At 50.5% G+C, this 21892-nt stretch overlaps 1 protein-coding gene across 3 annotated transcripts in view; it reads left to right on the top strand.

Moving 5' to 3' along the window:
* The window catches only part of SEMA5B (semaphorin 5B), a 120647-nt gene extending 104792 nt beyond the window's left edge, over positions 1 to 15855 (top strand). Inside the window, exons 10-23 of one of the 3 annotated variants that reach the window (XR_002732115.2) lie at positions 1580 to 1715; positions 2917 to 3124; positions 3242 to 3449; positions 9476 to 9593; positions 9745 to 9926; positions 11383 to 11526; positions 11703 to 11847; positions 11959 to 12184; positions 12310 to 12528; positions 13033 to 13203; positions 13309 to 13455; positions 13830 to 14005; positions 14297 to 14502; positions 14731 to 15855. Coding sequence is in view for 2 of the 3 variants with exons in the window: in XM_023214790.2 (XP_023070558.2) it covers positions 1580 to 1715; positions 2917 to 3124; positions 3242 to 3449; positions 9476 to 9593; positions 9745 to 9926; positions 11383 to 11526; positions 11703 to 12184; positions 12310 to 12528; positions 13033 to 13203; positions 13306 to 13455; positions 13830 to 13874; positions 14297 to 14502; positions 14731 to 14889 (2428 nt within the window). In the remaining variant the exon portion in view is untranslated. Of the gene's footprint in view, positions 1 to 1579; positions 1716 to 2916; positions 3125 to 3241; positions 3450 to 9475; positions 9594 to 9744; positions 9927 to 11382; positions 11527 to 11702; positions 12185 to 12309; positions 12529 to 13032; positions 13204 to 13305; positions 13456 to 13829; positions 14006 to 14296; positions 14503 to 14730 lie in introns of all 3 variants that reach the window. The other 2 variants (XM_023214794.2, XM_023214790.2) reach the window with 2 other exon arrangements.
* The last annotated feature ends 6037 nt before the right edge of the window (positions 15856 to 21892 follow it).

Below are 21892 nucleotides of genomic sequence, written 5' to 3'. Positions count from 1 at the left end.
GTCCAAGACTATTCTTCTACCAGTGTGGTCCAGGAAAGCCAAAAGATTGGACACTCTGATATAGACAATGACGGATGGGCACCGAGACGAAGGAAGTCACTGGCTGCACAATGTTCTTTGTAGGAACACCAGAAACCTATGAGTCGTGGGGTGGTGTTTGCTCACTTTGGGCCCCAGATAGCAGGCACTGGATGAGGGCCAGGCTAGCCATAGGAAGGACAGTGTAAGGGGTGGACAGAGATGAGAGTCGGGAGTAGGTGGAGAGGCATCAAAACTGACGCCATCAGTGTGAATTCTAAATAGTGTATTTATTGCATGCCTTCTCCATGCAGGTGCTTGTCCTGGTAGGAGTGGGGCATCAGGGAGCAAAAGCAGACATGGTTCTGCCTTTAAAAGCTTAAACAGGGTGATGGATATTAACAACAAATTTTAATCGTGATAAATGCTACAAAGGGAAAGGGCAGTGTGTGGAAAAGCCTCTAACAGTATAGAGGAGTGATGATCAGGGAAGGTTTCCTGTAGGAAGTGACATCTATAAGATGAATAGGAATAAACTAAGGGAGAGGAGCATTCCAGCCTGAGGTAACATGTGCAGAGGTTTGAGGTGGGAAGAAATATTTCAGGAGCTGAGCAGTGATCAGTGTGGCAAGACATTTAAGGGCGAGGAGAAGAAAGACAGGAGAGGAGAGTGAAGGGGTAGGGCAGGGAGGGTAGGTCCCAAAGGACATTGCAGACTGCTTTAATCTTTATTCTAAGAGCAAGGAGAAATTATTGACAGGTTTGAAGCAGGCCAGCAACCAGCTCAGAGGTGCGTTTTGAAACGCTCACCACTCTGGCTGCCGTGTGGAGAATGGATTAGGAGACTAGACAGGCTGCGGGCAGACCACCAGGAAGACAGTGCAGCATTCAGGGGCCTAGACGGGGAGCTGAAACCAGGCAGAGGTGGAGAGAAATGGACACATTTGGGAGAAGAACTAAATGTGAAGAATAGAACTGGAGGCATTTGGTATGGTGGTTTCCTCTCTGTGAGCTGTTCATGTAAGATTCATGGAAACATGCTTCTGTGACTGAAAGGGTCTCCTGGGTCATCTGAACTCAGGGTGTGGCGGGCTATGGCATAAATCAGTGGCTTGGTAACCAGCTTTTGTAAATAACTAAATCAGAATAGAATGGAATAAAATATCAGAGTCTTAACATATTTAGTAAGGGTAAGTTCATACACTTCTTTATGGATGTGTACATATTATACTGAGTTGTAGGGCAAAATGTATCTCTTACCATGGGCCATGGACTACAATGTTTGAAAGTCACTGTATTTCAGCCTCCTGCTGGATAAGGGAGGGAGGGAGGCAGTAGCACAGAAGGATTCACCAGTGCTTCTTGTCAGTGGGTCGTTCCCAGGGGGTTTACAGAGTGAGGACCACATCACCTCCCTTTGAGACCCCCCGGTGGCACACCAGACTCGTCAGAGATGCTTACAGAGCGTTGGGAATTGGGCATGACAGCTGGCTGTGGGGTATACGAGGAGGGCGCCAGGTCTTACACGGAGGGCCTTGTCCCACCACTTCTTGCCTTTCAGAAACAGCATTGCGGCTTCTGCTGTCTGCGCCTTCAACCTCAGTGCTATCTCCCAGGCTTTCAATGGCCCATTTCGCTACCAGGAGAACCCCAGGGCTGCCTGGCTCCCCATCGCCAACCCCATCCCCAATTTCCAGGTACAGAATCTCCTCCTGTTTCCCTGTCTTCACACACTGCCTTCCCCCCAGATTACCAGCCACAAGCTGATTCCCAACTGCTTAGCACAGACAGACATCAGATCTGTTCCTGCCAGTCCGTGCCCATCTCTGGGATCCACAGTGGTTCCCTGAGGGTATTAGCCTGTACGACTGTGAGGGAGAAAGGGAGAGTGGGTGAGGGGCAGTGCGAGGAAGCATGCTCGGAGCCATCTCTAAATGTGAGTCCATACCTCCAGGGAGGCAGGGAAGTGGGACCTCAGCTCTCCACAGTGTAGAGGACCAGGAAAGCACTACACAAGCTGTCTGGCTGGAATTGGGGGATGTTAGCCAGAGCTTTCTCGCAGTGTGTTCAATATGGCTACTAATTCCTGGAAGTGGTCAGTGCTAGAAGTGGTCAGGGAGTGGTTAGGGCCCAGCCGTGGGTAATGTGAGCATCCCCCATCCTGTAATGGAGAAGGGGAAAGAACGAGGGGGCAGAGGAGGCTGCTGATGGTTGACTTTCATGTTCGCCCAGCTTCCCACCCAGGGCATGGAATGGAGCAGGGAAAGACCTCAAGCTTTGCAGTCCTACCATCCTGATCCCGATCTAGCCTATCTCTTTGTGACCTTGGACAAAAAAGTCATCCAACCTCCTTCAGTCTCTTTTTCCTTATCTGGAACTAGGGATAATACCGTAAGATATAACACCTCACAGATAATGTCCGAAGGTTCATATGCCTGGAATGTAGGAGACGCTCAGTAAAAAGTGGTTGGCTTCCAGCTTTGGTTTAGAAATCATAAGGACTTTGAGCTGGCAAGGACACAGGAGAGGGACAGCAGGGCTTGGCCCAAGGTAGGAGGGGGCACCTGCAGCAACAGCATAAAAATCACCAGACACTCGTCCACACTCAAATTATCCGTTTTTAGATAGTCCAGTCCTCTTTGCTCTCCTCCCTCCTCTTCCCCAAACCTGGCAGGATCCTCCTTCCCCTTCTCCCCAGCCTCCTGTTCTTTGTTCCCAAAGAAGAGGCATCCCACCCTGGAAAGGGTGCAGGACGCCCAGCAGGGATGCTGGGGGTGGGGGATGCTGGAGAATCAGTGTCCGCTGCTGCGGCCACCTGGGTTGCCAGGAGGAGGGAGCCGGCGGGGGATGGCTGCAGCCCCGGTGGCCGGGCGCGTGTGACCGGGCTCCCCGCGGCAGTGTGGCACCCTGCCTGAGACCGGTCCCAACGAGAACCTGACGGAGCGCAGCCTGCAGGACGCGCAACGCCTCTTCCTGATGAGCGAGGCTGTGCAGCCGGTGACACCCGAGCCCTGTGTCACCCAGGACAGCGTGCGCTTCTCACACCTCGTGGTGGACCTGGTGCAGGCTAAAGACACGCTCTACCATGTACTCTACATTGGCACCGGTGAGCCGGCCCGGCCCAACCTGGACTGCAGGTCGGGGGTGGGTTGAGGGTTAGGGCAGGGCTGCAAGCTTCCGGGGCCTTCAAGGCCACCTTGGTCTGGCTCTCCCTCTCCCCCAGAGTCGGGCACCATCCTGAAGGCGTTGTCCACGGCGAGCCGCAGCGTCCGCGGCTGCTACCTGGAGGAGCTGCACGTGCTGCCCCCTGGGCGCCGCGAGCCCCTGCGCAGCCTGCGCATCCTGCACAGCGCCCGCGCGCTCTTCGTGGGCCTGAGCGACGGCGTCCTGCGGGTCCCACTGGAGAGGTGCGCCGCCTACCGCAGCCAGGGGTAAGCCGGGACGGGGGCAACTCCCGAGGCCCCCACTGCGGAGGCGGGGCTTAAGAGGCGGGGCTTTGGACCCGGGAGACCTGGGGTCGGTCCCTGCAGTCTCCACTAGTGTGCCTTAGGACGAGTCACTCCACCTCTCTGAACCTTGGTTCTCTCCTCGTAAAACATCTTGCAGGGTTTTTGTGGGGGTTAATTGAGATAATCTCCTGCAGGTACTGACCTGGAGGAAGTGTGTGCTTAGGGAATTTTGGTGGGTGGCTGTTTTTATCTCTGTTGTCAAACACATAGCTAGGGTCAGTCAACCATCGCTAGCCCACTTGATTCATTCTCAGTCCCTTCAGTACAGAGAGGTCTTTATGTTTGAAGCCACAGCACTTACTGCCCGGATATGGGGCAGATGGAGATAGTGCTATGAGTCAGCCCCAGGTTTTTGCTCCTCTTCCTTCCTTCCTTAGAAGAGGTAAAAAGGGCTGCTGTAGGTGGGGCAGGGGTGAGGCGCCACGCGGAGGAGTTGCCCTGGCTTCGCACTGCTTCTGAACTTGGTTCTTCATACCATCGCTTCAAGTGGACTCACAGATTTGACAACTGTGGCATCAGTGTTTAAGGGGGAAATCAAAGCCTATTCCAAAGCCAAATGGAAATGTAGCCCAGACTCCTACCACCCGAGGCTCTCCCAGGCTGCATCGCCTCATTTTCATGATACTCAGAAGCTGGCATCACCACAGCCATGCGAGCTTCTGTGGCCTTTGCAACTGAGAGTCCTGGCTATGCCATCTGTCCTCAAGATTCGGAAGACAAATGGTATCCATGATACAGGGCTGTTCTTCAGCTCCAGTGGGGTGTGCTAGGAGCTGGGCAGAGGCCCGTGGGGCCAGGAGGAGCTGTGGGTTTTGATGAGGCAGCCAAGGAATGGGGGGTCTCAGGGCAGACACTCCAGCTCCCTTCAGCCCCAACACAGGGCTCCATCAACAAGACACCACACACTTACTAAGCCCTACCATATTCTGGGCACTTTGTAAGACTGTTGGTGTGAGAAAAGGCAGGAGAAATAGTCTCCAAACACTGACTTCCCTCAGATCTCCAGATATCTGGATGGGAAAAGAACCTCGGCCTATATCAGACATGTGGGGAGTCATGGTCGGGTATGGCGGGAAGGACTCCAGACACACCTGGGGCTCCATCTCAGCTCCATCATCTACTAACTATATGATCTTGAACAACTGAAACTTTTTGAGCTTTGCCTCTCTCATCAGGAAAACAGGGAGACATTTGATGGAACAAATGATGTTTAACGCAGGCAGAGTTGTAAGGATTGGGACTGGTATTCATGAAGTGCCCAGTCCAGTGAATCACAGGTGGTAGCTGGTATCTTTATTACTTTTTCATCTCCCCAAATGCATTTAGGAGCCCTCCAGCCTCCTAGGTCCTCTGGAGTCTTGCTGAATATAGACAGGACAACTTGGCAATGAATCACAGGTTTTCACATATGGCTTGTTCTCCGAGAGGTTGTAAATCCTTAAAGGCAAACCCAGTGGCCCAGTATTTTTTATACTTCACCAGCGAGTCCCACCCAGCCCAAGGTACAACGTGGCCTTCCATACATGACTGATCCTTCAGTTGACTGATTGTTTGGCTTGAGAGGAGTTTGGTGCAGGAGAAACATGGGAATGGCACTGGAAACTAGATTGAGGCCAACTGAGAAGGCCAAGGGAGGATTCTGACTTGAATCCTGTGGCTGTGAGCACTGGAGTGGTCCTAGAGCCGTGGAGTGCGGTCACGGGCTGTGTGAAAAGATCAACCAGACAGTGGTGAACAGCATTGTCGTGTAGCAAGTGGATGCCAGGTGGGCTAGTATGACTCTAAGCCAGATCTGAAGGAACAGGGCCTGTAGTGGATGGGAGGAAGGAAAGGCGCTGGGATGTTCAGCTCCAGTGGGGTGTGCTAGGGAGGCCTGTGCTCACATTCTGCAGAGAGGGGCTGGGGAGGTTGCATAGTGTGCCCGTTGCACTCCTGCCCTAGAGCAAGACAGAAAGAGATCAGTTTGGAGTTTGGTTCTTTCATCCTATTTGGTTTCCTGACTTTGAGATAGGAGCCCTTGATGTGTATAGTGAAAACCCTGCTAAAAAACTATAGGTGAATCCAAAAAGTATGAAATGCAAGGTCACATTATCAGAAGATTAGTAAAATGGCTACAGCAAGTACACACAGTCACCAAGCTGTGCACTCCAGGAGTCTGGGAGCCAATTGCCACAATATATTAGAATTTGCACTGTTGTGGGATGTGTTGTCACAAGGTTTTACTGTGTCCTAGGATAGACATTTCATGCTTTTTCCCTCATGCCTTCCAAAACTGGCAGGAAGATGAGGGTGGGTAAGCAGAGGCCTCTTCAGGCTCTCTCCTCTGCCCAGGATCAAGGGGCTTATCTCCAACTGCCTCTTTTCACTCAGGAGAATCTCAGCCCCATGGGGCACCACAAAGACCTGGCCTGGCCAGAGAGAGACCAGTGTTCCCACGAGGAGGAGGCTGAGGAATAAACTGCTGACTGGCTCTGCAAAGCCGGTGTTTTATGCATGAACCACCCCTTTCCTCCTTCCAGCATGCCTTTCACCCGGCCTTTGAGACGGATCCTCTACCCCCAACTCACTCACACATCTCCCCTGGCTGCCCCATGAACGCAGGGAAGGCCCACTCTCAGCCATTTTTTGCTCACAAGCTCCAGAGATACCTTTTCCACCCTGGACAGCTCCCACTGTGAGACTATTGCACTACAGTGCAGGAATTCGCCTGCCTGCAACTTCCACCATCCATCTGTCCCGCGAGCCCACGGAATGAACCTGTTCCTTTTTGTAATGTCTGCTTGAGACACTGCAGTAAAAAAAGGAAAAAAAAAGAAAGACATGGTGATATATTATTGGTCTGATGGCTCCTTTATGAAAAGAACTCTAAACTGCCACCCATTTCTACAGTCAGAGACACACTCTAAGTCTCTTATCCTTGGAGCTTTCATTTTTCCTAAGAGTGTTCCCTGCTCTGTAAGCTTTGAAGTGGCCTTTGGCCAAAAGCAGCAAATGTGGTTCCACTTGAGCCAAGGAGGCAGTTATCCCTTTTATTCACAAGAAGAGAGCTCGGGCACTGCCCCCAAGAAGTCTCAAGCATTCCCTCAGGCTGCCAGGGAAGGTGCAGGGCAGGCGTGTCCATGGAGAATCTGGTATCCTCTTCTCTGGGACTTAATTGAGGGCAGGGGAAGCTGAAGGGGTGAGACGGCTTGGAGAAAGGAGGCTGGAGCCAGCATCTACTCCATGTTTTTCTTCTTTCCTATTCTGCCATGGTTTGGAAAGACAAGACACTTCATCCCTTGGCTTGGGAATCTTGACAAAAGTGGCCCCTGGCACAGCAGTTCTTGACCATGGGTACTCAGCAGAGTTACCTGGGGCGGGGGGGGGGGGGGGATTTAGAAGATTCCAGTGCCTGGGCCTATTCCAGTCCAAAAAGCCAAACTACAGGTGGGTGGGCTTTTTGTTTTGTTTGCTTACACTTTTTAAAGGGTGCCCAGGATATCCTAATTTGCAGTCAAGACTGGGAACTCCTGCTGTAAAACTGGTTAGGCTCTAGATGGAAGAAGGAGCAAGAGGCAAATTGCGCTTCTCCAGAATCTTCTGCATTTGTCTTATATAGGCTGATTCAGGTTTTCTGCCCTTACCCATTTTCTCTGCTGGCAGACATTAGTTTTTTGATGGATAGAATATTGTTTATTATTATTGTTAGTCACTAGCTATGGCTAATTCTTTTTTCCAGTTTATTTGTGTCACTTCTAAATTGCACATCCCCTGCCTCTAGAGGTTGATACCCCTTTTTGAGGGCTGAAGGAAATAAATTCAGGAGTGGGCTTTACTAAGTTCTCATTGGTTGAATTTGCTAGCAGTCCTCTTGATCCCAACGTCAGCCAGCAAGCAGAGTCTCAAAACCAAGGTTGCTGGGACTACTTGTGTACATGTGTTGCATGCAGTCCAATGATGTCCAGTTTGATGGACTCTGCTGATAAAACACCCTCAAATCAAACTATTGATCCCAGACAAAAATATGACCACTTGTATCTTGTATAATTTACCAAAATTGTCCTTGAGTGAATAAACTGGAAACAGATTCCTGAGCAACAGTTGAGTATTCTGGATTCCTGGATGGGCCAGAGAGTACTCACCGGACTCCCATGATTGCCTCACTTATATGAGGCCATGGGTTGGCCCCGAGCAGCGGATAGTACTGTCTTCTTTGCCCTCCTTTGGTGACAAGGAGAAGCCCCCTCCTCTTCTTTGTATAATTAACCTCATTTTTCTCTGGGGCCTGACAGGATCTACTGAACTCACTGAAAGTTAAGAATTCACCTGACAGGTGACTCTCCCTGAAGCTTCAAGAGACAAGAAAAATTCTACCCCTGAGGAGCCAAAAGCGGCAACTCTTAGCTCTTTTCTTGTTTGTTTGTTTTTGGAATATCTCTTTAACCCTAGGCATCTTTGTTCCCTTTGTCCAATGGGATGATCCCTCTGCAAACTCACAGAATGGTGTGAAACTCCCCACCAGGCTCCATCTTCTTTGTAGTCCAGTACCTCCTTCTCCAAAGCCTCTTCTGTTTTCCAGTCTCCAATTTCTGAGTCCCTGCTTAGTGCTCTCTCCAGACCCTCTTCAGCAGACTGGCTCAGAATGGGGTGGAAGCTGGGGACAGGAGCCAGAGGGATCGAGGTATCCTCTAGGATTGGCAGTGGGCTGAGTGTTGGAGGGACCCTCCTTTTGGCACCAGGATTGGATACTCTCTGTACTTAGCAATGGATAGCAAAGCCTGATTCCATAATTGCCATAGACTTTTTCTACCCTTTGGAGTCCTACTAGTGGAGGTTAGATTTTTCTGTTAAAAAATTACACCAAGACATCAAAAGGAGAAAAGGAAGAAAGGAGCTCTGGACTATGAGAAGTGGAGGCATTTGGGGCATGCAGCAGTGTGTGAACCAGTGTCATTCTGGGGCCACTGTAGAGAGACCAGCCCTCAGGGTTGAGGAACCGAGAACTAGGATGTGACCTCCTACAGCTTGAGCTCATTCTCACGATGCTAAAGCACTGGACTCTGATTCCTGCCACTAAGCAGCACAAGCATGTGGGTGCTCCAGGTGACCACGGACAGTATCCAGGTGTCTGCTGATCCTGTGCTGTGTTTTGAGGGATGGGCTCATATTCAGTGTGTGAAATCAGACACAACCTACCATGGGAAGCAGAAGTATGAGGGGAGAAGCGTGGTCAAAACCTTAGGTCTGGACCCAGCTCCACCACCTCTGATCTGTGTGATCTCAGGAAAATACTTATCCCTTTGCCTTTGTACAATGAAAAGGCTGTGTAGGGGATCCCAGTGGTTCTCAGCCTGACTCCCATTAGAATCACCCAGGGTGCTTTTAAACACTACTTCGCCTCCAGAAAGTGTTGATTGGGGTGGGCTCGGGTATTGGTATGTTTTGAAAGCTCCTCAGGTGATTCTAATGTGTAGCCAGGGTTGAGAATGGCTGAATTAAACCATCTGTAAGGCTTTTTCCATCTATAATGTTTTATGACTCTATGATCATAGCATATGTCAGGGAGGCACTTCCTCTTTGGGTTCCTGGTAACCACATCTGCCCCTGTGGCTGTGGGTGAGGAGTATGGGGCACCCATATTTGGGGAAAGCAGTGCCGTCTCTTTTAAATGTGCAGTCTCTGGAGGATGAGGGCTTGAGTCCTGGGTCAGGTCACTGGGTTTCCCCCAGATAATATGTGGATAGTAACAGTCCCTACTTCATTGGGGTGCTGGATTTAAATTAATTCATGCTTATAAAGTGCTTAAAATGATGCCTTACACACAATAAAGGCTCAATGAACTTCATTATTATCATGGAAGACAAATGGATGGAAAGTGATGCCCAGAGGGGAGTGTTCAGCTGTGTTCCTGAGATACAGGTGAGGCTGGGAAGCCAGTGGGCTTGAGTCCCAGGACGTCTGTCTGGCAGGGCATGCCTGGGGGCCCGGGACCCGTACTGTGGCTGGGACGGGAAGCAGCAACGTTGCAGCACGCTCGAGGACAGCTCCAACATGAGCCTCTGGACCCAGAACATCACCGCCTGTCCTGTGAGAATCCCTTTCTGTCTTCCCATCTCAGACCCCTCCTTCAATTCAGGCTATGACTCCCCACCAATATTCCCCCAATCCCCTGAGATCTTGTGACTTCCCTGCCCTTGCCTTGGGTAATAGGGGTACTGTCCCCCACGCGTGTCTGCAGGTGCGGAATGTGACACGGGATGGGGGCTTTGGCCCTTGGTCATCATGGCAACCATGTGAGCACTTAGATGGGGACAACTCAGGCTCTTGCTTGTGTCGAGCCCGATCCTGTGACTCCCCTCGACCCCGCTGTGGGGGCCTTGACTGCCTGGGGCCAGCTATCCACATCGCCAACTGCTCTAGGTATGTGAGGACAGGGCTTGCATGGTATCTGCCTTGGACCAGGGTGGGGAGAACTAGAGAAATGGGGCCCCCTCACTCAGGTGTTTGCACTAAGGAACAGAAACCACTTCAGGGCTGTGCTGGGGACTGGACAGGTGGCTAACATCTGAGGCAGGAAACCTGAGCCCTGAGGGAGTTTCCACGCTAATGACAGATAAGTTTCTGTCTCTTGGTGGCTCTTGATGCAAAGAGGAATGCTGGGCAGACATGGAGGTCACTCCCAGAAAAAGGTGAGCCTCAGTAAGTCTCATTCCAAACATGAGGGACAGCACTGGATGGTGGCAAGTCAAGCAAACCTGGTGCCAATCCCGGACTGCCACTGTCTGGAGGTGTGGCCATGGTCCAGCCACCTACCCACTCTGAGCTTCTCAGTGAGGGTTATAGTACCCACCCAAGAGTTGTTGAGAGGGTTAAATGAGATGAAGTATATACAGAGCTTTCACAGTGCCTGGTGCCTGGCGACTCCATAAAATAACTAAGGCATAATTTTAGGCACTTTTTTTTTTTTTTTTTTTTTTTTTGAGACATCATCTCACTCTGTTGACCTGGCTGGAGTGAAGTGGTGTGATCATGGCTCACTGTAATTTCCTGCCTCAACCTCCTGCTTAGCTGAGACTACAGGTGCCCACATCACACCCAGCTAATTTTTAAAAAAATTTTGTAGAAACAGGAGCCTCACTATATTGTCTAGGTTGGTCTCGAACTCCTGGCTTCAAGTTTTCCTCCCACCTCAGCCTCCCAAAGCTCTGGGATTATAGGCATGAGCCACCACACCCAGCCTTGGACACTCTTAAAACAACTATTTCATACACATCATTAATGTAGCCCTCACAGCAACCTCATGGGGGTAGGAATACAATCATTATCCTTACTTTAAAATTAAGAGTACTATGAGGCACAGAAAGTTCTGGTAACTTGCCCAGGTTTTCACAGCCAGCAAGTGGTAGAGCCCAGATTTGAAAATTGGAGTCAGAGTAGGCATGAGTGTGCAGTGTCTGAGGCTGGAGCAAAGCATATGCAGTGTAGTACAGGGACAGAGTGTGGGTTTCAGTGCAAGGATTGTGACCAGCCAGGAAGGCTGAAAGGGAGTCTGCAGATTGGAAAGGGGACTAAGACCTTCTTCTCTAAAGTCTGCCCTTTTGTCCCCTGTGAGTAGGGGCCATGTCCTATCTCTATGTCCTTAGTCCTGAGCACAGCCTGATATATAGAAGAAGGCTCTCAATACATGTCTGAAGGAGGAATAAATGAACGGATGGATGAGCGAGTCTGCCTGAGATGACCTGTTTAGAAGATATTTCTATGTCACTGTCCAGCTCTTTCTGACAGCAATAGAAAATACATTGGCCTAGGGATAGACTAGATCTACGAAGCTAGGGCTCAGAGGGGCATCTGTCTCTGTCTCCTCCCACCCTGCCAGGAATGGGGCGTGGACCCCGTGGTCATCGTGGGCGCTGTGCAGCACGTCCTGTGGCATCGGCTTCCAGGTCCGCCAGCGAAGTTGCAGCAACCCTGCTCCACGCCACGGGGGCCGCATCTGCGTGGGCAAGAGCCGGGAGGAGCGGTGAGGGAGAACACGCTTGCTCTGAGGTCCCAGACTTTCCCGGCCCCCCAGAAAGCGGCCGAGATTCACCTCGTGATTCCGGGGACTCTCGTCCTTTCCGGTCTTGCATTCCCAGGGATCTCTTGTCAGGGAAGGGGGTCCCCCTCCTTGGATTGACGCCTCTCCCCCGACCCCAGGTTCTGTAACGAGAACACACCTTGCCCGGTGCCCATCTTCTGGGCTTCCTGGGGCTCCTGGAGCAAGTGCAGCAGTAACTGTGGAGGCGGCGTGCAGTCGCGGCGTCGGGCCTGCGAGAACGGCAACTCCTGCCTGGGCTGCGGCGTGGTGAGGGTCGGGGCCGTGGGCCAGGGGCGCGGCGTGGGGGACTGGGGCCGAGGGGAGGGCGGGCCCGGAGGCCGCGGGGCTCTAAAGTCACCTCTTCGCCACCCACAGGAGTTCAAGACGTGCAACCCCGAGGGCTGCCCGGAAGTGCGGCGCAATACTCCCTGGACGCCATGGCTGCCCGTGAACGTAACGCAGGGCGGGGCGCGGCAGGAACAGCGGTTCCGCTTCACTTGCCGCGCGCCCCTGGCCGACCCGCACGGCCTGCAGTTCGGCAGGAGAAGGACCGAGACGAGGACCTGCCCCGCGAACGGCTCCGGAGCCTGCGACACCGACGGTACCCCCCCAGCGCCCCACTCCTTCCTCCCTCCCAGCCCTGGCGCGGTGAGGGCGGGGGCGGGAGGCCCGGGCCAGGGTCGGGGTGGCCGGGCGCCCAGTCGCTGAGGCTTAGCCCCTCCGCAGCCCTGGTGGAGGACCTCCTGCGCAGCGGGAGCACCTCCCCGCACACGATGAGCGGGGGCTGGGCCGCCTGGGGCCCGTGGTCGTCCTGCTCCCGGGACTGCGAGCTAGGCTTCCGCGTCCGTAAGAGAACATGCACTAACCCGGAGCCCCGCAACGGGGGCCTGCCCTGCGTGGGTGATGCTGCCGAGTACCAGGACTGCAACCCCCAGGCTTGCCCAGGTAACGCTGCACGGAAGGAATCCTTGGCCCAGGGAAACCCTGTTATCCTGGAGGTCCCCCTCCCCCGCCCCAGGCCTACCCAGGAGCCCCCATGCCTAGGTGACTCCTTCTCCCTGACAACTCTGCGCTAGGGACTCCCAGAGCAAATTTCTGCCCCGGCCATAGATGCAATGGCTACTCCGGTGGAGTAGGGCCTCAACTTATCCTCCCTGTTCCTTTTTTTTTTTTTTTCCCACTTTTCTTAATGAGTTAGACAGGTAAGTTTGATTGGAGGTGGAGTCGGTCTGTCTCCCTCCGGGTGTCTCTGCTGCTTCCGGCGTTTCCCTCACCTGCCGCATGGGGTGGGGGCACTCCCTGACAGTGGATTGTTGGGTGGCGGGTGGATCAGGTGGATGTTGAGGTCATTGTGGCTCAGGGCAGAGTGGCCTGGCCTGGTATGGGGTGGAAGACCGTCCTGGGCCCTGCCTGCCCCTACAGCGCCTCACACACCCTGTCCACTTGCAGTTCGGGGTGCGTGGTCCTGCTGGACCTCATGGTCTCCATGCTCAGCTTCCTGTGGTGGGGGTCACTATCAACGCACACGTTCCTGCACCAGCCCTGCACCCTCTCCAGGTGAGGACATCTGTCTCGGGCTGCACACGGAGGAAGCACTATGTGCCACACAGGCCTGCCCAGGTACGAGGCACATCCCACCAGGGCTGAGAAATGCCATGGAGCCCTCTGATCCCCACCAGGGGGTCCCTGGGCAGTTAACCTTATCCTACCCACACCCCCCAGAAGGCTGGTCGCCCTGGTCTGAGTGGAGTACGTGCACTGAGGACGGAGCCCAGAGCCGAAGCCGGCACTGTGAGGAGCTCCTCCCAGGGCCCAGCGCCTGTGCTGGAAACAGCAGCCAGAGCCGCCCCTGCCCCTACAGCGAGATTCCTGGTGGGTCCCCCTGCCAGCACCAGCACAGCAACCCTTCCCAGCCTGCACTCCCAACTTCCTTCTCCTTCTGTAGCTTGTGTCCTGGTGGGGAGCGGGGGGCACAGGATGAAACATAAAGGTGGGAAGGAGATGCGGAAAGAGAACTCCCATATTTGCCTCCATGCATACATTTGGGTTTGGGCCCTCCTCATCCAGTGGATGGGCTAGCCCTTCTCAGAGGTGGGGTCTGGGGAGAGAGGGAGGGGAATGAAGGCTCCACGCCCAGTCGTACAGCTGGGCGTTGACCTAGGGATCCTCCCAGGGACCCTACCCTGCAGGGTCCCCCCCTCCTCTCGTCTCTGCCCCTGATACCCTGTCCACTGGTCTTCCTGCAGTCATCCTGCCAGCTTCCAGCATGGAGGATGCCACCGACTGTGCAGGTAAAAGAAACCAGCCCTACCTCATGCTGTGGTCCTCCCAGCCCTCCAGCACCCCACTCCAAAGTCTGGACTCTTTCCACATCCTGCTCCAGACAGCCAAGCTTTGTTGGGGTCCCCACTGCTTTGAGATGGTGTGTAGGGTGGTCTGGGCAGTTCCCTCCATGCCCCCCAGCTAGGAGGCCATGATCGGTCTATATCCCGTCGTCTGACTCTAGACCCTCTGGTTGCCACCTCTGACTTGAGCCACAGGGTGCCTTGTGAAAGAGGTCTCCAGTGACAGCCTCCCCAACCTCCCCGTTTCCTTTGGCTGTAGCCTCAGAGCCCTTTCCAGGATGCCTCAGAGCCTCGCTCCCAGGGAGGCAGGCAGGAGTCTATCCCCTTCACAGTGGCCCTTATCTTACTACCTGCCACTCTTCCCTCAGGGTTCAATCTCATCCACCTGGTGGCCACGGGCGTCTCCTGCTTCTTGGGCTCTGGGCTCCTGACCCTGGCAGTGTACCTGTCTTGCCAGCACTGCCAGCGTCAGTCCCAGGAGTCCACACTGGTCCATCCTGCCACCCCCAACCACTTGCACTACAAGGGTGGAGGCACGCCGAAGAATGAAAAGTACACACCCATGGAGTTCAAGGTGGGAGCCTTCTTGTAGAAGAAGAGGGCAGGGTAGGAGGGCAGGGTGAAGAGCGCAAGGGTTCTGGCCCTCAGCTGGGTGGAACTGGGCAGTGGTGGTGTGAACAGAGCACTGGATCCTCAGTCTGAGTGTGCTTTCTCGACTGGCTTCTGGACTCCTTGCCCTGACTTGTTCCCTTCCCCTGGATGCTCCCTCACCCCTTTCTCTGGCTCCTTCTTCTTCCCACAGACCCTGAACAAGAATAACTTGATCCCTGATGACAGAACCAACTTCTACCCATTGCAGCAGACCAATGTGTACACGACTACCTACTACCCAAGCCCCCTGAACAAACATAGCTTCCGGCCTGAGGCCTCACCTGGACAACGGTGCTTCCCCAACAGCTGATACCGCCGTCCTGGGGACTTGGGCTCCTTGCCTTCCTAAGGCACAGAGCAGGTGGAGATGGGACAGTGGAGCCAGTTTGGTTTTCTCGCTCTGCACTAGGCCAAGAACTTGCTGCCTTGCCTGTGGGTGGTCCCATCCGGCTTCAGAGAGCTCTGGCTGGCATTGACCATGGGGGAGAGGGCTGGCTTCAGGCTGGCATATGGCTGGCATATGGCTGCAGGTCCAGTTCAGCCCAGGTCTCTCATGGTTATCTTGCAACCCACTGTCACGCTGACCCTAAGCTGCGATGCCTGGGCTGTGGACGTACTGGGCATTTGAGGAATTGAAGAATGGAGATGGCAAGAGGGCAGGCTTTTAGGTTTGGGTTGGAAACAACTTCCTGTGGCCCCCACAAGCTGAGTCTGGCCTTCTCCAGCTGACCCCAAAAACGGCCTGTGCTACATCCTGATGATCTCTGAAAGTAATCAATCAAGTGGCTCCAGTAGCTCTGGATTTTCTGCCAGGGCTGGGCCATTGTGGTGCTGCCCGAGTGTGACACGGGACCAAGGTCAGCGCAGGTTGTCCACCTCTGCCTGGAAGTCTGTACTCTACCCAGGGCATCCCTGGTCAGAGGCAGTGAGTACTGGGAACTGGAGGCTGGCCTATGCTTAGAAGTCCTTTAATCTGGGCTGGTACAGGCCTCAGCCATGCCCTCAATGCACGAAAGGTGGCCTAGGAGAGAGGCTCAATGCCATAGGAGGCAGAAGTCTGGTCTCTGTGCCTCTATGGAGACTGTCTTCCAGTTGCTGCTCGACAAAGTTGTTGGCTGAGACCTGCTTGGGAGTCTCTTCTGGCCCTTCATCTGTTCAGGAACACACACACACATACACACACACACACACACAATCACAATTACAATTTGCTACAGCAACAAAAAAGACATTGGGCTGTGGCATTATTAATTAAAGATGATATCCAGTCTCCAAATGTCTCTGTGCATCTGTGCGTGGGCTCCTCTTGCATGGTCTAGGCAATCTGAGCAATGCACCAGGGTGGCAGATGGTCTCTCAAGGCGGAGGAAATGCCCCAAGTAGCCTTATGTTTAATAGATGATATCTTTCCATTTGTGGAGTAGAAATATACATACAGTGTACACATACATTGCCCTACACCCTTTTTGGAAAAGATGTTGGGGATAAGCAAATTCACAAGTGGGGTCATAAGGTACACCAAAGGCAACAAAACACGAGAGAGTTCTGCCTGCTCCTTTAACATCTCTTCCAGGCAATAGCTCCAGGGTGTGAGTCCAGAGGGAGAGTGTTGATGAGAATTATTTTGTGAGATATTTATACTGCTGAGTTTAGTAAAATCAAAATTGAGAAACAGGCAAATCTGTGAGGTGGGAGAAGCCTAATATAGTTTTTGCTGTATTAAATAAAGATAACCTCAAAGCCTCAGCCCACCAAATCAATGCTGCCATTTTGGATGAGATTGACGGACATGTTAAATTTAGAGAGCAATTTCCTGACTTAATTGGCTGGATCAATTCTCCTAGGATTCCCAGCAGAATCTAATTGTAGGTCAGGTTGTAAAATCTGCCATCCTAGTGGTAGAGGAGGCAGAGGCTCTTGGGGAGGGAGAGAAGAGTGCTTGAAGCTTAAAGGTTCTTGGAAGGAGGAGGAAAGAACATTCCTGAAATCTTTCCTGTTTATCCGGGACAACTGGAATGGCAGTGTCATCAACATGGTGGAGCCCCATCCGAGAGCTCAGGAAGCACGTGAGTACTTGCAGTTTTGGGATTCCTCATTGGTTCCTCCTAGCCCCATGTGTCCTGAGCTCATGGGGGCCTGCAGGGCATTTTATTTATTTATTTATTTTTATATATTTATTTTTGAGACAGATTCGTGCTTTGTCCCCCCGATTGGAGCACAGTGGTGCGATCTCGGGTTACTGTAACCTCTGCCTCCCAGGCTGAAGCGATCCTCCTACCTCAGCCTCCTGAGTAGCTGGGACTACAGGCATGTGCCACCATGCTTGACTTTTTTTTTTTTTTTTTTTTTTTTTTTGAGAGATGAGGTTTCACCATGTTGCCCGGGGTGGTCTTGAACTCCTGGATTCAAGCAGTCTGTCCTCCTTGGCCTCCCAAAGTGTTGGGATTATAGGCGTGGGTCACCACACCCAGCCAGCAGGGCATTTTAGGTCCTGGGGTCTCAGAGCCCCTTGGACCTGAGGGTCATTGAAGTTTAAAGAGTGTTCCAGGACCCAGGGTGCCTGCTTCAGAAGGGTTCCTCATGGTGTGTTCAAGTGGAGGGATTAGGCAGGTCTGTAGGAGGCGGTCATGGAGACTTCCCAGGCAATGCCTACCCACTGTTGACTGCAGTGGCATCAGCAGAATGCAAATCCTTGAGTGCCAGGTCAAAACACACACACACAAACATGCACACACACACTGAATTCTCTTTACAAAAACGTGGCTTTGGAGGCATGACTGTTCAGAATGCATGAAGAATCCACATTGCTCGCAGATGAGCTGACAAAGATGGTAAGGGCTATTAAGTAAACAGCCCTGGCCCAGAGATGAGGAACCCCGGGATATGCTCCCTGACAAGGAGGGTGTGGAGATCTCCGACATGTCAGGGAGCTGAGGTGTGAAGGGCAAGGGGTTCTTGTTACTCCCAGCTGGCTCAGCAGGAGTAAGGAAGATTCAGGAGTGGGTGCTCCAGGCTTTTTTGCACCCTTTTGTGTATAAACGACTTTTTGAGTATGTGTCAATTTTCTTATTAAAGTCATATGTGTCCACTGCAGAAAATTTAGAGGATACAGAAAACCAAAAAGATAAACACAGTTATACTAAAAACCAAGGCAGAGACTTAGGGATTTTAAATGGTGGTATAAAGACATTTATCCCTCTTTCTCTCAGAATCACCACCAAAACAGAATGAAAAACAAAAGTTCTGTCACTATTTTCGGTAAATCTAGGATGTATGTGTAACCCCAAATCATGATCCATGAAGACAGAAAGCAGATGGAGGAACCAGGCATCCGGTAGAGTGGATGTGGGCCAAACTTAAGCATCCAAGTGATTTCAGAAAGAACCAGATACTAAGCATCCAAGTGATTTCAGAAAGAACCAGATACTAAGCATCCAAGTGATTTCAGAAAGAACCAGATACTGGAGAAACCAGGAAGGAGAAAGGTGGGGTTAAGGTGGGGACTGAAGAGAGAGGGATTGGTTGTATATCTGTGTGTAAGCTTCAGGTAGACTTTCAAATTGTCTTCACTCTCCACCCTTACAGTCTGTCACCACTCCTCTGTCTCCACAGGGGGCAATAAGTATGTTCCCTTAAGACACTGAACCAGAGAAACCTTGGACTTGGGGACACCAGGCCCAGAGGTGGGTGTGTGGTAAGGGGTTGTCTGGACAGACTCGTTGTTAGTGGGATTCAGCCATTGCCTTTCCTAAGCTAACTCCAAGACTCTGACAGCCAGGCTTTTCCTCCCCCTCCTCTTCTTCCTCCTTCCCAGGCAAAAGACTAGAAGATGACCCTTTGAAGAAATGAACTAACCCTACAAATTCTGAAATAAGCCAGCTGATCATCAGGCTATGTCCTACAGTAAAGTACACTTGTTTACAAACAGTACCCTGTACACAGAGCTTGCAGTTAATTTTTAGTGCATCCACACTGCTTGCAGATGAGCTGGCGTAGTAAGCAAAGGCTGTTTGGTAACCAGCCCTGGCCCCAGAGGTGAGGAATCTCAGAATGTGCTCTCACACAAGGAGGGTGGTACAAATGGGCACATAAGGATCACAGACATCAGAGGCAAAGGTCCAACATGAAAGAGACACCAAAACAAACAGATAAAGTGGAACTCAGTGAAAACAGATAATACAGAGAGAGCACTTCAAAGACACCACATTCTTCAGAAATAAGTGAAGATATCATATGAAATAAACAAAGGATGTAATTTTTAAAGGACATACTTAGGTTCACAGAAATTAAAAAATATGACAGAAAAAAAAATTAGCTAAAGGGCTTACAGAGACAAGAAATTTCCCAGAAAGTTGAACAAAAGACAAAGAGATAGAAAATAAGAGGGGATGCTCTGGTTTCTCTTCAGAATGAATAAATCTTTTGCCTCTTACTAAAAACAAAAACAAAAACAAAACACAGAAGAAAAGGAAAAAAGAAAAGAGGGAAAACATAAGAAAACAAGAGGATCAGTCCAGGAGGTCTAACAGCTCATGAGAAAACTCAGAGGAGAAATATCAAAGAAAGAGTACAGGAAAATTCACTAGGACCAAAGGAGGAGGTCTCCAGATAAAAGGCCCCACTCAGTACCTAGCATCATGGATGGAAAAGATCTCCCCTGAGTCATATGACTTTTCAAAATACTGGCTTCAAAACACTAGGCTTGAAAAGAACATTTCAACAACGGACCAAAAAAAAAAAAAAAAAAGGGATATGAATGGTGTAAAATCTCTTACTAACAAAATTTGAAGCTAGAATATGAAAATTGTACTTAAAATTTTTTTGAGTAAAAATGATGTTCAGTTGTGAATTTTATACCCAGCTGAACTATGAGTCAGTCATATGAGAATAAAGACATTTAGACATGCAGAGTCTCAAAGAATGTATCTCACATGTGCCTTGGTTTCACTAAAAACAAGGAAGTAAATAAAGAAAATGTGCATCCAGAAGAAAGGGGACCTAACACAGGAATGGGGTGAAGAGGGGCTGAAGCCAGGAAGCAGTCCTAGTGGGCAACCAATTCAGATTGGTATTGGAGGATGGCGTGCACCCAGCAGGATCCAGGAGAAAATGGAACTGATAGGTTATGTGGCAGGTTTGTATGGAAAGTTGTATGAAGATTTATTTTATAAAACTACTGGGGGTGGGTTGTAGAAAGACTTAAATTTGCATTCAAAGAAAACTAAGCAAATAAAAAGAGGCTTTTTTCATTCTTGTTGCATAATTTGAGCTTTTTTTTTTTTTTGTAAAATAAAACACAGGTACAGAAATTCATAAAAAAGCAAGTATAGCTTAGTGAATGTAGGGCAAGCACCCTTGTAACAACCATCCAGGTCAAGAAATAGAGCTTTAACAGCCAGCCCAGAATCCCTTTCTTTGTCCCATCCCTGTTACATCCCCTTCCCTCCAAAAATGAGATCATTATTAGCACCAGGAAAGGAAAACAAAAAGAGCACAAGGAAGAGAAATGTAATCCTTGTTTGCCATTTGGTTCAACCATGATCATATTGATAATAATCACAGTAACTGAAACACTGTATATGGACTTAATAATAACTTTTTAATATATATTACAATTTTTAATCATGTAGGATACAACACCAGAGGGACAAGCCTTTGAGCTTTTTGGTCCCAACTGAATGTTGGGGTAAATTTTGGGAGGGAAATAAATAACTTCTTGTTTTCCCCTAATTATAACCATGGTACATGTTCATTAAAGAAATTTTGGAAAATAAAAAGAAAAGCATATTAAAAAGAAAATATAAATGCTCTAAAATCCAACCAGGAGACAACCGTCATTTTAATATGTTCTTTTTCCAGGCATTTTTCTATGGCTCTGTGCAGATTTGAGAGTGTTTCATAAAATTAACATATTCTATGTAGATGGTTTTTATTCTGATTTTAAGACAAAACGTTATATCATTATTTTCCTACATTGCTAAAAATTATCTTGGGAGGCTGAGGCAGGCGGATCACCTGAGGCCAGGAGTTCGAGACCAGTCTGGCTAACATGGTGAAACCCCGTCTCTACTAAAAATATTTTTAAAAAATAGCCTGGCGTGATGGCAGGTGTCTGTAATCCCAGCTACTCAGGAGGCTAAGCCAGGAGAATTGCTTGAACCCAGGAGGCGGAGGTTGCAGTGAGCTGACACAGTGCCACTGCACTCCAGCCTGGGTGACAGTGAGACTCCATCTGAAAAAAAAAAAAAAAAAAAAAAAAATTCTCCCTAGAGTCTCAGGATCCCTTTCAGTGGCTGCCCTAGGATGGGGTCAGGGAGGGAAGAGAAGGCTTTGTTTGCAGGACTCCACAGGTAACAATGTACCCCACCTCACCGCTTCAATAAGAGAAAGTTCAATTTTTATATATTTGTTTGTGCCACTAAGATTTACTTTGGAAAAGGTTTGCATAACGATTGAAAATCCTAACTTTCTGTTAAATAAGTTATATTTCTATTACAAAGAATTATCTATTCTATGACATACATTTATTCTCTATTATGTAAATGTATGGTTATATTACATAAATATATCATAATTTATTTAAACCACTCTCATTTGTTTCAACATTTCTTTTACCAATGAATACTATTATGGACCTCCTTCTATTATACGTATTCCTATGTCCTTAGGATAAATTCCCAGAAGTGAAGGCTTGCAGGTAGCAAGTACTCATCAGTGTTAGCCCTTAGGGTTAGTAACCATGAAATGAGCATATACTGCTGGTGGGAGTGGAACATACCAATCCCCTGAAGAGAATTTTGGTCATAGAAGTAGCTGCATTCCTTAGGCTGGGCCATCTGGGGAAATCAGACACACTGAACCCATCATCCTCACACAGGAACCTGGGAATATGTCTTCCTTGGAGAGTCAACTGGACGAGCCTTGCCTCTGAGACTTGCAGCATTCTAAAAGGGGATCTTCCAGAAGAGGGGAGACACCCCACCATTTCTACCAAACAATGTGTCAGTCGCCTGGGTCCAGCATTTCAGGAGCTCCCTAGGAAGGAGTCTTTCAACTGGCGGTCCACCAGGCGTGTGCTCACTGGGGCCCCAGGCTCCTCCCAGGGCCCAGCTGTTCTGGACCAGCCTTGCCTGCCACTCAGACCACTCCATGGCCCCCAGCTGCACTGCTAGGTCACCCTGACGGCTCACTGAGAACCCTGCAGGCCAGCCCCAAACACACTCCTCTGGCAAAGCCTTGCACCTTATCCTCAGCTGCCAACAGGGCACTCACTTAGTCCGTGGGGGCTGGGCCTCTAATTCTGTAGTGCTGAC

The sequence above is a fragment of the Piliocolobus tephrosceles genome, chromosome 2, assembly GCF_002776525.5.
Source record: "Piliocolobus tephrosceles isolate RC106 chromosome 2, ASM277652v3, whole genome shotgun sequence".
In the NCBI taxonomy this organism is placed as follows: domain Eukaryota; kingdom Metazoa; phylum Chordata; class Mammalia; order Primates; family Cercopithecidae; genus Piliocolobus; species Piliocolobus tephrosceles.
This window is presented reverse-complemented; position numbering and strand designations above follow the sequence as displayed.